The 16874-nt window shown below is 36.3% G+C and overlaps 1 protein-coding gene across 2 annotated transcripts in view; it reads left to right on the forward strand.

The window, feature by feature from the left end:
• Positions 1 to 2731: 2731 nt before the first annotated feature.
• LOC306865174 (cyclin-Y-like) overlaps positions 2732 to 16874 on the forward strand; it is a 49210-nt gene continuing 35067 nt past the window's right edge. The window contains exon 1 of one of the 2 annotated variants that reach the window (XM_079409622.1): positions 2732 to 3226. In XM_079409622.1, the coding sequence (XP_079265748.1) occupies positions 3073 to 3226 (154 nt within the window). In that variant the 5' untranslated portion in view covers positions 2732 to 3072. The remainder of the gene's footprint in view (positions 3227 to 16874) is intronic. The other variant, XM_079409621.1, reaches the window with a different exon arrangement.

The following is a 16874-nucleotide window of genomic DNA, read 5'->3' on the forward strand; positions in this document are numbered from 1 at the left end:
ACTACATGCCTCCTGTCTGCTTATTGATAGTTTAGACTTTTTTAGCAAGTAATAGGCCTTTAGTATCATTCTATAAACATTTCCTTTAGGCTGTGGTTCACGTGTGTTTTTGCAAGTAATTGTAAGAATAACTTTTTATATTGGTACAAATATTTCAAGATAAACACGCTGGACTGAAGCAACTTTATAGTCTATATATCAGTGGCGAGCAGTGATTTATTTAAGCAGGTATGCTATATCATTTAATAGGCTATAATAAACTCCATGGACGGCTGTTACCAGGACTAGGCATTAGGTGGCAGTGCCTTCCGACATGCTAACAAACCATACACAGGTTTCCATGTTTTATGGGGGCTTATCATAGTTGTAATGCTTTTTATAACTACTGTAGAAAAAGTATTTTCTATCCCCTTACTCTAAACCCCTCACACAAAACGTTCTGCATTTTTAGATATTCGTCTTTATTTAGTATGATTTTTCTTATGGGGATTAAAAAAAGTCCCTACAATGTAAAAAGTTCCTAAAAATGACTGCAATTTCAATACTTGTGGCGACATTTGGTCCCCATAATGTAGGGAATACCAGACACACACACACACACACACACTGTTTTTTTCTGTGAATTGTGGGGAGTTTCCATAGACTTGTATTACTTTTATACTGACCAAACAATATTTTCCATGCCATGACCCTAAACCTACACTGTAAAAAAATAAAGCCGACGAACAAAAACTGCCTAACGGCTAGTGTTGGGGAAAGTTACTTTTAAAAGTGATGCATTACAAGATTGCGTTACTCCCTAAAAAAGTAACTAATTACGTTGCTAAGTTACTTTTTATGGAAAGTAATGTGTTACGTTACTTTTGCGTTAATAAAATGGGACTAGATACATTTGTGTTGTTTAACATTTAATTATTGCAGGTTTGCGTCATATTCTGAGTTTGCATTTCACTGTTTTAATTCATTTTGATGAATGCTAAATCTGTTTTTTTGCGAGGGATGAATTAATGCACATTCACATTTAGTCTAGAACTACAGTAACAGCATGTTCACACAGCGCACTGACAGTCAATAAATAGGAAAAAAGTAACTCAGATATTTTCTTGTAAATTAAAAAGTAATCCGTTACTTTACTAGTTACTTGAAAAAAGTAATATTATTACGTAACTGTTACAGAAGTAGGACACAGACAGCGGGACGTGATGACAGAGGTAGTGGAATGAATGAGGTAGGTGATGATACTAGGATTCTTCGGTGTTCAGGAGGGATGGTAACGTGGATATCTTCTTCAACACAGGAGACACGAAACAGGAGTAAACTGCACACCTCACCAACACAGTGGACCAGGACGAGACTCGGGAGCTGACAGACTTGGGATCGCTGGAAGACACACTTGGGATGAAACACAGCAGGTAAGTAAACGAGCCGGTATATCAAGCATAGAGATATGAATGCTATAGTAGTCCTCTTCGTAGAAACGAGACCGGACACTGGTGTGTTGTGAGGTGTGAGTATTTGAGGAGTGCGGGATGATTGCCATTGATGACGTGCATGTGCAGGTGATTAGAATTCAGGTGAGGGAGTGCGCTGTGATTGACTGGTGACTGAGCCTGCCTGGCCGATCTGTGACAGTAACTCGCATTACCCCCAACACTGCTAACGGCCGACCGTCGGCTTTGTGTGTACCGGGCTAAAGCTTACACTTAAGGCTTACATTTTTAAGTGTTCTCAACTTTTGATTTTTTACAGCGTACCCCTTACAGAAAACCTGTTTGCATTGTTGCACTTTCAGACATTTCAACATAATTTACCATTTTTTATATATTTTTTTCCCTCATGGGGACTGCAGGCCAGTCCCCACAATATACACGATTTGTCAAGCATGTTTTTTTGTTTTTCCATTAAAACTTATGTTAAATTTGAATATGATCAATCAAAAATCTGACTACTACTAATAATGATATGTTTAAATTTATAGCACTTTTCCAGGGCCCAAAGCACTTTACAGTCAACAATAAACATAAAATACATAAACAAGAAAAATACAATAAATTCAGAATACACTTCATTCTCCACAATCGTGGTATTGTTTCATATGTCAGAGTTTTACCGTGTTAAGAGAATGTATATATCTGAAAATTAGCCATGGTATTATTGTCGTAAAAGTGTAGTAACCATGTTTTTTTTTTGGTGTATTGATTACCATTTATATAAGCACAGTTTTACTACAAATACCATGGTTAAACTATAGTGCAGCCAAACCATGGTTAATGTTTGGTTACCCTGGTTTGACTATAGTAACCGTGTTTTTGTGGTTTTATTTGTAGTAAAAGCATGGTTAATATGTGTGTACAGCATTTTGCATTCAGTGAACCTACAAAATACAAACATAGTCTATAATATATGGTTATTCAACTCCATGGCACTTAATATATTATTGTACATCAAAATATTTCATGAATACAACACAAACAGTTTAACTAATGTGTAACCAGTTTAACGTGGTTTAATAGAGACAATAAAAAATATAAAATCAGCCATGCATATCGTGTTAATATTACAATCTCGGTTGCACTTTATTTTACAGTAACGTGTAGCTACTCTTACTTAAGAGAGTACTGGTAATACAAGGTAACTACATGGGGAGTACAAGTTATTACCTAGTTATTGCAATTGCAATAAGTACATAGCATGTACACGAGAAACAGAACTGTTCAGATTGACGTCAGGCGCTGAACCGGAAGCTGTTCCGCGCTCTGTGTGTGTGTGTGTGTGTGTTCGGGTGATACACTGACAGCTGAGCGATACGATGTAACAGCGACGCGCGGGGAATGGAATAATAACGCGCACATACAACTCCCCGAGAGCAGTCGGCGTGGATCATGTGTTGATTTGCGGAGGGCAGTCGTGATTTAAGACGCTGATGTCGTTACACGAGCGTTTCTCACGGGAGTGATCTTCTCGCAGATCGCAGCCCGGGTTTCATCCCGTCATCCGCAGCTGTTACGCCCATCATCTGCGGCGGGGCTCCGTCGATCAGTGCCGCTCGTTGATCCGCACACACCGGGACTCATGGGGAACAGCACGTCCTGCTGCGTGTCGTCCAGCCCGAAGCTCCGGCGGAACGCGCACTCGAGGCTGGAGCCGTACCGGCCCGAACCGGAGCTGAGCCGCGAGGACACGGGCTGCAACCTGCAGCACATCAGCGACAGAGAGAACATAGACGGTGGGTGTGATCCAGCATCATCCACACACTCGAATATTATTCATATACATGCATTAATAACCAACCGGCGATAGCGAAACGGCTCACCGAAGAGAGAACTCCTCGTGAGGGCTCTGTATTCAAAAAGTACGGTGCTTTTTGGATAGTTTACCACGGTGAAACTACGGTATTACGTAAAGCACCACGTAAATATTCATATGAGCAGCCACCATTCATACAGTGTGGTATTACCCCATTGTACCGTGATAACGCCCTTGCATTTTTGTATGTTGATAGAACTATGCTGTTTTTCTTCCAGTAGTCTTGTCATATAAAAATTACCATAGTTACTGCAGAAAAAACAACAACTCTCTATTGTCATGCCTTGTATGATGTGTCTACATCATGTGATGTACAGAATGTGGTCTACAAAAAGTAAGACCTTTACTGTGCATGTTTACCACAGTATTTACATGACACATTACAGTTACCACAATGCACAATATTGGACATGTGCCATGTTATAATGCAGGATTGGCCTCATAGGCTACTGTACTCAGAGGTACTTTATAGAATACTGTCATATCACCACGGTAAAGTACCGTAGTGTTTCATAGTGGTTTGTTTTACTCACTTGTACCATGATATCATGCTATTTGTCGCAAATGCACATGCATTGTTGATAATACCATGATATGTTTGGTTATTTGAAGCACCCATATGTCATAGAAAAAGTAAGGGTGTTACCATGGTACTGTACTAAGGGAATCATACATTTTTATGTAAATAGCACTACAGTGTTTTGCTGCCAGTTTTGTCAGTGTATTGCAAGTTACAATTATAGTAACTTGGGTTTAACCATCATTGTTATGCATTAAATGATATACAACGTGGTCTACAAAATGTAAGGACTTTACTGTGCACGTTTACCATAGTATTTTTTTTATATGATACATTACTATTACCACAATGTACAATCTTGCATGATTGTCCTCTTATTCATACTCTAGCGTTTACTCTGTACTCCAAGGTACTTCATAGAATACTGTAGAATTACCATGGTAGATTACCGTAGTGCTGCTTTGTGGTTTGTTTTACTCACTTGTACCATGATAGTACCAATATAATGCTATTTCTGGACATGCATTGGTGATAATATCACAGTATTTTTTTGTTTGGAGTACCATGTAAATGTCATGGTACAGTAGATACAAACACCATGGTAACACCCTTCATTTTTCATTTTCATTTCATTTATTTAATCAGGGACAATGCACATTAACAACACATGCTATATGTAAAATGCAGCAGATTTAGCCAACACTGGCTAATTTTCATCCGTAGTCCCTTTTTAGTCCCACCCTTACTTATTTGTAAGGAAATCACACATTATGATAAAAGCACTACGGTGTTTTGCTGCCAGTAGTCTTGTCAGTGTATTACACAAATATCATAGTTACTGCTGTAAAATTCTAGTAAACTTGGTTTTTAACCATAATTGCTATGCATTATGATATACAGTGTGGTCTACAGACTTTACTATTCATATTTACTATAGTATTTACATAATACACCACTATTACCACAAATGTACAATCTTGGAAATATGCCATGTAGTAATAATTATGCATTATTATCCTATTCATACACTTATATAACTTCTAGGTATATCAAAGAAAGCTATGATATTACCATGGACTGTGGTATTACCATAGTAGACTATTATAGTGCTTCTTTGTGGTTTGTTTTACTCACCATGATAGTACCACGATAATGCAATTTTTGAACATTCATTGTTGATAATACTGTATTTTTTTTAGTAGCATGTTAATGTTGTGGCACTTGAGTATGGTAATCATTCAGTACTATGGTATGTATTTAAGTATCTTGGTGGTACCATCTGTTACCATGGTTTCTCCATCTAACGTTACCATAGTACCACCGCAGTTCTGACTTTGGTGTTATTGATTCTTATTGTAGATTTATAGCTGCATGTTTTTGTACGTGATCGTTGCTACAGATAGAGTTCTCATTTATTCGTTTTCTGAATTTGGCAGTAGATCTGATCTGTGGTGTGCAGTTAATGGGCATCTGTTGAAGTGGAGAGTGGATCCAGCTATGTTCTAATTTAATTTAACATCTAGCAGAAGATAGAGGCTGATGAGAGTGTCATGTGACAGCAGGCAGAGCTCATGTGCAGTATATGAGGTATAGCTGATCCAGGACCAGTTACGCTCACTATCACATGATATTCGTCTAGATGTGCAGCATGTAAAATCAATAACCGACATATGATCATACTGTACGTTGGCGCCATGAAAAGTCTTTATATGTTGGTTTGTTTACATTCATTTCATGACACTGTCATCATTTAGTAAAGGGCGATTAATGCTCAATTCATGCAACTGATGCTACTTCTTGACCTAGAACTCATGGGTATTTAGACATTTTAAAACTCATGGGTAATTTCTATAGTGAATATACATTTTTCCACATTTTGTAGAGCTATTATTGCTTTTACCAATATTTTTAATTTTATTAATATTATTATTTTATTTACATTTAGTTTTAGCAATTTTGTTGTGTTTTTGTAATTTGTATTTTAAATAGTATCTATGCATTTTTGAACTTTTTTTAGTTTTAGTTATTTTGGCATTTCAAGTTTATCTAAACGAAAATTTAGTTTCAAATTTAGAAATATTTCCTTGGCAGTTGTCTGAAATAAAATAAGTTTATTTTCAGGTTTTTTTTATGGTTTTAGTTTTAGTTTCAGTTGACTATAACAGCCCCGTTTCTTTTCCCCATTAAATAATAAATAAAATAAATAAAAATCTTTATTCAGTATCAGCAATTACAAATGTCCTCCCTTGTGCGCCCTTCTAAATTAGTCTCAGGCACACTTCTGAGGATGATTTTAAGTTTGTTTAAAGAAGCACAAGTACATCCCTAAATACACTGACATAGAAATCCTTTTATTGCACACACCCATGATGATACATTAGTATTTTGAGGAAGTCCCATATTTCATCACAGCTAGCCCACCCATGGCAGCTGAGCTCTTGTGCCGTGAGAGGAGAAGGGTGTTTTGGGTTCGGGGTCAGTCTGTGCCAGTCTCCTGTGATGGGAGAGGAGCTGTACTGTTATTAACACTGTCCATTGTGATTCAGACAGCTGCTGTGTGAATCAGCTTTATCCCACAGAATAAATCAGAGCTCTAGTTCTCATTCATGAAAAGCTGCTTCACGTTATTGTAGCTGCAACATAATGCAGTGTTTTTATCAAGTTATCACATTGCTTATTGCATCAAACCTTAGTCGAGTATTCCGGGTTACCAAGCTCATTTAACAGCATTTTGTAGCATAATTGATAAATAATTCCCCAAAAAAACAAAAACAAAATCTTGGCTACAGTGAGGCCAGTTTGTTAACAGCCAGTTTGTTAAAATTAGGCCTACTTAAAGGGGTCATCGGATGCCCATTTTCCACAAGTTGATATGATTCTTTAGGGTCTTAATGAAAAGTCTATAACATACTTTGGTTAAAATTTCTCAATGGCAGTGTAAAAAACACATTCTTTACCCTGTCAAAATCAGCTCCGTTTTCATCAAGCTGTTTTTTAGTCCATGTTGCTTTAAATGCGCGGAACTGGCTAACTAGCACATTATTAGGAAGGACGATAAAAAAAAAAAAACCTTATACTCACTTGTTCTGTAGATGAAGCTGGATTATGAATGATTCGTGCGAACATAGACGCATTTAAGCAGATCGGGATCGGAGCATTAACTTCAAAAACGAAAGTAACGCTAATCCGCTGCGTCTTCAGCGGCTCAGATGTCAGGGGTAAATTCTGCTATATTCATTATTACACCCAAAAACAAAACACCTCAGTTGCTTAATCTGAGACATTCTTGTCTTCCCCTGCACTGGAGTCGACACAATGGTGTACAGATGACAGCTCACTCAGGGCGGGTCTAAGGTAAGAGGAAAGGTCTTTTCAATCAGCTATCGTGGGAGCGGTCTGTACAGAGCTATGTCATTCTGTCAGGAATCACAGAACAGCCTGATTTGAGAAAGGGGTGATTTTAAAATAGGGATTTAAAAAAAAATCTGTCTTAAGAGTTAACTGGAGTATGTGTTATCTGACATATGGTCTGCTAGATCTTTCCTTTGCTGCTTTTGATATTGTTTGAATTTTGACTGGAAACATAAAATCCCTGCATTCACAGTTCCAGACACTTGGTTTGATGTATTTTCTGCACTGCAAGTTCGCTTTTAAACATATTTGTGTGTGTCGTTATGTGCGATGCAGCAATATTATTCACATTTTAATCGGAGAAGCTTTCTGTGATATTAACAAACACTTGTAAATAGTAATGTTCTAGTTTTGATCTGTTGTGGCAGTTACAGACTTTGACATAACAGAGTTATGACATAATTGGTAAATTTTCTATGACTTAAGGAAGTATTTTTATTTTAAATAAGGAAATCACTTTTTTAAATCAGTGATTGGTGGACAGCAATAGGATGGTCTGTATGTACAAATATCAAACTGTTTTGGATTTAGAAACAAAGATTTGTGACAGACATTTTAATAACGGATGGACTAATGAACTTGACTTCTTTTGTTGTAATCCTAAATCCCTGCATAAAAAATGGAATTGAATTTAGAGAAAAAAAAGTTGTGTGAAAGCATCTATTGACCACATTCATCTGGAAAAAAAATGAAAAGTCCTTTTCTAGAACAAATTAAAGTGTTGTTACTGTCACCAGGTTATTTAATTCATTGGCCTCTGGTCACCCCGCATGGTTCATGAGCTACACAATATAAATGTCCTTGGTTTACACATCGCTTTCCACATGCTTTTACTCATTCATATGATTCTGTACAACATCTATTCTGTTGCCACACCAGTCCTGCCATGCAATGTGACTCCAGCATGATTGAGAATGCAGTACAGTAGGACATTTGTTTGCAAGTACACTGCCTTAGGCTTGTGTTTAGAGCTGTGACTTGAAGTCAGACATTAGAACTGCTGACTTTCAACCCCGAAGCGTCTGTCCAGAAATCCCCTCGTCTCACTTTCCTCAAGTCACCCCAGTGAATCATTAAACATGTTGCCTCCAACACCTTCTCACATCTTCCTCTTCATTAGTCTTGTTCCCTTGTTCACTTCTGCTCCGTTCGCGATGTAGCTACAGTATGTTCTCCTGAGGCTCTCCCTTTGTTACGCTGCTACATACGAGTCAAAATCTGCTAAGGGGTAATGTAACAAGGGAAAATGAAACTGAAAAATGTTCTTATCCAATCAAGTTACGAAATCTATGCTTATGTACATATATACATGAATTGGATGACTACAGGGACTCATCACTCATTTAACACTTCATCTATTGCTACAATTACAACCCCAATTCCAGAAAAGTTGGGACGTTTTGTAAAATGCAATAAAATTTGTTAATTGTCCTGCACCTTTCTTTAATTGACAAACGTACGAAGAAAAGATTTCAAATGTTTTCACTGACCAGCTTAAATGTATTTTGTTAATATAAACTAATTTTGATGGCTGCAACAGACTCCAAAAAAGTTGGGACAGAGGCATGTTTACCACTGCGTCACATCAACTGTTATTTTAATTACAAAGTTTAATCATTTGAGAATTGAGGATAGTAATTGTTAAAATTGTGCATGCAAAATTATTGTCCTATCTTGCTTGATACAAGACTTCAGATGCTCAGCAGTCTGTGATGGTCGTTTTCTGATTCTTCTTTTCATGACTGGTCATACACTTTCGATAGGAGACAGATCTGGACTGCAGTCTAGCACATCCACTCTGTCTCTACGAAACCACGCTGTTGTAAACATGCAGAATGAGAGATGAAAGCACATGCCCATGAAAGACATCTTAATGCCAGTATATGTCTCTGCACAATCCCAGTATATGCCTCCATGTCAATAGTACCTTCGCACATTTGCCAGTCACCCATGCCGTTTGTTCTGCTGCACTCCCATACCATGACAGACATTTGCTTGTGCTTCTGTCGCTAATGAAAGTGTGGATGGTCCCATTGGCCTTTGGGACTGAGAACTCGAAATCCATTTTTCCCAGAAACAAGTTGAAATGTGGACTCGTCTGACCACAGCACACATTTCCATTGCCTTTTTGACTATCTGAGATGTGCTCTGGCCCAGAGAACCCAGCAGCATCGCTGCATACAGCTGATGTATCGCTTTCTCATAGAGTAACCGAGACTCAAGTTGCATTTCTTGATGCAGCAGCAGACTGTGGTAAATGACAGTGGTTTTCTGAAGTACTGCTGAGCCCGTGCGGCTATATTTAACACCACAGCATGACGGTTTCTTATGCACTACCAATTAAGGGCTCAAAGGCCACACGCATTCACCTGAGGTTTCCTGTCTTGCCCTACACAGATTGAGATTTCTCTGGATTCCCTAAATCTTTTCACAATATTACGTATGGTACTTGGTGAAAGACTTAAATTCTTTGCGATTTTGATTTGTTTGAGATGCTCCTTTTATACCCAAACATGATGCCCTCACCTATTACCAATTCACCTGCTTACTGTTTCAAAACAGTTTCATTTGGATATAACCTTTTCACTTTTATGTTGCCTCTGTCCCAACTTTTTTGGAGTGTGTTGCAGCCATCAAAATCAAAATTTGTTTATATTTACAAAATACATTTAAGTTGGTCAGTGAAAACATTGGCCATCTTTTCTTTGTACCTTTGTCAATTAAAAAAATGGTTGAAGATAACACATCACATATTTTTGGTTTTTATTGCATTTCACAAAATGTCCCAACTTTTCTTGAATTATTGGGATTATATTGGGATTGTATGAAAAAAAAAAGAAAAGATTAGACAAGAACAGAAAATCATTGAAAATATGCAAATCACGAATGTCAGAATCAGAATGCGTAATTGTGCATAAAAATGTCTGTTAACTAACCCAGCCAAGTTTTTCAACTGGATTGGCATTTATTCTCTTTACCATGGAGTGTGAAGTATTTCACTGTGTCCTGATCATTCCGATTTCATTAACAGACAACATGTTGAAGGCCACAATCGTATCCCTCTTCTCTGAAAGTGCTGATGTAGTCAAAATATTCGGTAGTGTGTGTGTTTTCCAGTTGATGTGTGTACTCTCTGGACTATTAATGTATTATGCATGTTATTTTTGACAGACACTGATTTTGTGATATTCAAATGATGTGAAAACAGATGGATCGTAAGGTATTAATTATCTTTTTCTTAGCCGGCAAGTATACAGTGAAGTGATTGATGCCCATGAATGTGTTATGTCAATGATTTAAGTTCTTATATTCCAACCGAAAAGCCAGCCTGAGGTTTTGGCAGTAAGTTTTGTGCATAAGGGTTGAAAATATGTTTGCTTTTTGGGTAATTATAATACATCCTGAAGATGTTCGAAATACTTTTTGCTTATTTTACAGAATTAAGTTTATTTCATGGCTTAAATGCATTATGTGTTACTCAGAGACTGCTTGTTAAGAAATGTTACATTCAACTGTCGCAAATTTGTTGACTTTTGAAAATCAAGTTCGTGTTTCACCAGAAAAGGAGTGCTTGTTTTATTGTCTCTTATAACAAAAATCGTGCATGGAAATCACACATGGAAATGCAGATCCTTTCGTAAATAATAGTGAAAACCCACTTTTTAAAATGTCTGTTTCAATATTACCACTTAAAAGATTTTGACTCGTATACTGATGCCAAAAAAAACTGAAAGGAAACCAACATAGAAATCCAGAAGGTGACAATAGAGAAGTGACAGACATATTCTATTTCCGTTCTAAATCATCTGATGTCACATGAGTGAGCTCAAACAAGACTAATTTTAGCCAACATTCAGGGCTCATATTTGCACTGGCAGAAATGATAAGGGGATTTGTGTTCATTTGTGCCATTGCCACAGAGCACAGGTCTAGAGATTAGTAGTATTTGAAAATTCCTCTGGATTGAAACAGAGACGCTGGCAGTTTGGGATGCACCGTACGGGAATGCAACCTCTTACATGGGCGTTCAAAACTTTGTAAAGCATATAAAATGTCATGCAGCGACTACTACGTATGTGATGACAATTATATTGAAAATAGACCATTTGAAAGAACTGAATCAGGAGTCTGTCAGCCTTTTTGCTACTGGGAGTTTAAATTAGAGAAGTTGACCATTCTTATCTGAAGAATGCATTTAAATGCATTACAGTTTCGACAATCTTGCAACATTTCGACAATGCCGCAGATCAAATATTTAATATAATCCAGCTCTAGTCCAGTGTGAGATTGTGTTGCTGATTACTCAGATGCTTTCTAAAGCAGTGACTTTAGTGGAGGAAGGTATGAGTATGCCTGAGCTAGACAGGAGAGTGAGTATGAAATGGCTGTGAATGTGGAAAGATTGCTGATCTGCACTGCTGACTGACTGCTTTAGCAGAAATTAAAGTGCATCTACATAAAATGAGTCAGCGGTGAAAACGCTCTGTAATCGTTCTTAATCGCTGTCAGTCTTAGTCATGAATGAACCCGACTCATCTTTGACATTTGACATTTTCTCACTGTGATTTTGTCCTCTGAAGGAAATGACATACAGGAAGTGCATTGGTTTCCCTGCCTCACCCGTGTCTGTGTGGTGTGTGCTAGATTGTTTCATGAAGGAGCTGCAGAAATGTGCGGGTTTGATGGGGTTTTGTGAAATATTCAAAAGCCCTTGCTAGGACATGGATATCCAGCCAAAAATGATTAATAAAAAGCCATTTTACAAGATTCAGAAGCTATAAGTTTGTTCAGAGGTTTCTTGAAAGGTTTTTTCTTTGGTCAAAATTATGAGGGAAATACAGTAATACAGTAGAAATCATGTATGTATGTATTTATTTATTTATGTTCCAATGCAATAATGCATTATTTACTTACTACTGTTAAAATGTTTGGGGTCTGTATATTTTAAAGTTTCTTCTGCTCACATAAGCTGCATTTATTTGATCAAAACTACATATTTTGGAATAATATTGCAATTTTAAATAACTATTTTCTATTTTAACATATAAAAAAAGTATTAGAAGTATGTTTAATGATGCAAAGCTGAATTAAAAAAATAAATTATATATATATAATTATTATTAGTTTTTTTATTTTTTTCAGTGTTAAAAAAAGATTTATATTTTTGTGGAAACTGTGATACATTTATTTATTTTTTTCAGCATTCTTTGATAAATAGAAAGATCAAAAGGACAGCATTTATTTGAAATATAAATATTTTGTGACATTTATAAATGTCTTTCCTGTCACTCTTTTGATTAATGCATCCTTGGAGAATAAAAGCATTAATAAAAAAAAAAAAAATTATCTTACCGACCTCAAACTTACCGACCTTACCGTTACTAAAACATTTTAGATTATATAACATACCACACAGTGCGTTTCATGCTAATTTTGAGCAGTGCTGTTACTGAATCACTGAATTTATGTTTGTATTTATGAACGGAATCAGATTCACAGAAATTTTACAAACTCTGTCCGTATACATTTTTGTTACTGAGGGTTATTTATGAGATATTAAAATTTGTGCAATGTTCATAAGTGACAGGAGGATATTTGCAATCTTTGGGAAGTTTAATGGCTAAATAAAAAAAAACACATTTAAATCATTACAATATTCATGGTGTAGGTTAATTAAATAATAATAATAATATGTCATAAATCACCCAGCCATCCCCCACAGCTTTGCTTTGTGTCTCTTTGCTGGTGTTTTTTCACAAATTAGTCTCTCGTGTTTCATGTGGAGTGCTTTTAAAAGCGGTTCTACCCACATCCATGCTTATGTTTCTTTGCCTACTTTCCTAAGTAGGTCTGTAGACAGTCTGGCCTGAACTTCTCTGCATACACATGGGCAGCCGACCTCTTTCCAGAGCACTTTCTCAGATTCATTCTTGTAGGTCAGCGGATGCCCTTCTCTCTTTACCTCCCACTTTTGTGCGAGTGAATCATGATATACTGTCCTCACTATCACATGTCCTCTATTATTTGATCATACTTTCAGTATGACTAGGTTTTGCTGCAGGAAAGCATCTTAAAACTGATTTACTGCTCTTAGAAAACATCAAAGATGAGCGTGACCGATTCTTCAATGGATACGTGTGATGTGGCCGACTTAGATTGCTGTTTCATTCAGTATTGTAGCCCTGGAAACGGCTGATAACGCCAGCAAGGTGCTCTGAATGCTTTCATGACGTGTGGAATATATTAGCTTGTCAGCATTATCCTTTCCTGTTGATGCTGATTTGTGAAATATTCTTAATATGAATGGAAAATGCATGAATGGTTTAATACACAATCAAGCGTTTAGTGACTTTTTTAACACGTATACATTAATGTTTAAAAGTTAAGTAACAGTACGATTTTTAATATTTCTGAAAGTCTCTTCTGCTCACTAAGGCTGCATTTATTTAATAAAAAATACAGTAACATTTGTGAAATATTATTATGATTTAAAATAACTTTTTTATTCTAATAAAAAATGTAGTTTATTCCTGTGATCAAAGCTGAATTTTCAGCATCATTACTCTAGTCTTCAGTGTCACATGATTGTTCAGAAATCATTCTAATATTTGTTGCTCAAGACACATATTATTATCATTGTTAATATTTTGTGGAAATACCTTTTTTCCAGACACTTTGTTGAATCGAAAGATACAAGGAACATTATTTAGGCTATTTAAAATCTGTTGTAACATTGTAAATAGCTTTATTGTCACATTTGATCGACTTAAATTTTTACTGAATAAAATAATTAATTTAATTCAATAAATAAATAACCCACCGGGGGCATCACTAGACCCCTCTTACTGGGGCACGTGCCCCAGTATAAATCTCAAGTTTAAGTTTTAACAAATTTACTTTATTTGTCAGTGTATTCATTTACATCGCAAAAAAACAATTATGCAACGTAGTAAGCTAATTCACTCGAGCCGATGCCTACATCGCGATATGATTGATTGTGATGAAATTAAGTATCTTCGTGTCTGTGACTGTGTTTACAGGGCTTTTATGACGATTACTAATAAGTTGAAATAATATCTGAACATCAGTTCACTATTAAAAAATGGAGTGTTTATTACACTAAGTACAAATAATTAACCCCGCCCATCAAGGTAAGTTTACTACAAAATGTATTTATTAATGAACAAGTTCAGTGGCGTAGATGGTAAAGCGACAAAAGTCATTTTTGATGCGATCGACCCGGGTTCGATTCCACCCTTTCCCAAACTTTTTTTTTCTTCTCCATTTTAAAATATCATATCACATGGGGTAGGTGTAGGGAGGGCTTATATTGCTCCAATACGGTGGCATCCATTTAATAATTTGAATTCAAGTTATAATTTACTCTCAATATGTTATTATTGCATTTTATAATGTTCTACAATACTAATGTGCAGATAATTGCCACTATTTGAAATAAACTGTTAAAATAGCAGGATTGTCTGCTGTTTATACTGTGTAAATAGAATCTATAGTTATTTGCACTTAGTGTAAATAGCATATTGTAAAGAAAATACTGCTATTTTCACTTAAATATCATCTAACTAAGATTAATACATGACGTAGAAGTATTGTTCATTCTTGGTTCTTGTTATGTTAGCCTAACTAATGAAGTCTTTTCAAAATATTGTTACTGCCTTTCGTTATTATTTTGGAATAAATGTAAAAATGCATAAAACACTATGAAATGTATAATTATTATTTAAAATATTAAATAAAATAAAACTAATGTTAATAAAATACGAATAAGTTAAGTGTAACAGGGACATGAATATATATATATATATATATATATATAAATAAATACTATATATAACTGCTTCCTCATTTTAAAACTCTCTTCCTCATTTTGCTATTATAGGCAGTACAATTTAATGCTCAAAAAATGAACCAACCTTGTTTGGACTTGGCTGAGAAACCGAGGAATACCTTTCTTTGTTTTTTTTCTAGATTAAATATGCTCTTTATTTTGGTTTCTTGAAATATTGTAATTGTAAATTCTTGAAAAGATGTAATTATTCGGGGAAGTCGTGGCCTAATGGTTAGAGAGTCGGACTCGTAATCCAAAGGTTGTGGGTTTGAGTCTCCGGCCGGCAGGGATTGTAGGTGGGGGGAGTGAATGTCCAGCGCTCTCTCCACCCTCAATACCACGACTGAGGTGCCCTTGAGCAAGGCACCGAACCCCCAATTGCTCCCCGGGCGCCGCAGCATGGCTGCCCACTGCTCCGGGTGTGTGTTCACGGTGTGTGTGTGTGTGTGTGTGTGTGCATTTGTTCACTACTCACTGCTGTGTGTGTGCACTTGGATGGGTTAAACGCAGAGCACCAATTTCGAGTATGGGTCAGTCACCATACTTGACAATACGTCACGACTTTATTCACTGTTATCATTGTGTAATGTAGAAGAATGCAGATGTGCAAGAAAAAAAAAATGATCTCCGCTTTTATTATTACAGTGTATGCCATTTATGCCGTAAACAATGTAAATGTTCATGTTAAGTATGTTAAAGATACTTAATTTTCAAACATACATGTTTACCTTCCTCGGTGTTGTTGCACTGTAAGAATAGTGGTTTAAGCAACTAAAGTTTGTAGTGTATTGTGTTGCAGTAGAGCTTTAGGTCTAGCAACGCCCCTGTAAACCACCCACCCCAAACTTTTATATATTTTTGTGTAAATGACATTCACAATGCATGTTGTATTCATTCAGATGTTTAAACATGTGGAACTCAGTTGACTAGTTTCCAGATAAATGTTTACTCTTTACAGGAAACACATAAAACTTCAGCATTTGAAAAGTACTGTGGGAATGATATGAGTCGTTAAAGCAGCAGGGGGAGGGAAGCCTGGGGCGCTGGGCGGCTCTGTTAAAGATTTGTCATTGCGCTACATGTTCAAAGGATGAGTTGTGTGAGATCCTCCTGTAAAGCTGTGGTGGGAAGATCAGTGGATGTGGGAGAGGGGGCATGTTCTTCAACGTGAGTCTGCACACGTGGATATATTTTTCAGACACAAGACGAGGCCTTGAGGCAAACCTAGACCCTGCTTTGTGGAGTTTGACTCTTGACATGCTACCAAATAATCAAGCGTTTGGAATTTGAGAGTGCTTGTGGGAAACCTTGTGGTCAGAACAGACACTCTGATAATATCAGTTTTCAGATGGACTGCAACACTATATAAAGCTTTCTGAACAAAGAACATAGTACTACTAATAGTAATGATAACAAATATTTATTGAGCAGCAAATCAGCATTTTAAAATGATTTCTGAAGGACCATGTGGCACTGATGACTAGGGTAATGAGGTTGAAAATTCAGCTTTACATTGCAGGAATAAATTGCAAAGGTGTTTAAAATTGTGAAACCAACCAACCAACAAAGAAACAAATATTTTTTAAATAAAATATATGTAATTCACCACGCCCAAACATTTAAATGGTAGCCTATATTATATTAGTTTGTTATATTATTTATATTATATTATATTATATTGATTTTTAATCTAATTAATGTTGTAGATATGTAGAGTTAGAACTATCTGTTTTATTTCAGCACATTAAACACTACATTTTGTTTAAAGAGACATTGATGTAGTTGTTT

Source organism: Barbus barbus (assembly GCF_936440315.1).
Source record: "Barbus barbus genome assembly, chromosome: 46".
Lineage (NCBI taxonomy): Eukaryota > Metazoa > Chordata > Actinopteri > Cypriniformes > Cyprinidae > Barbus > Barbus barbus.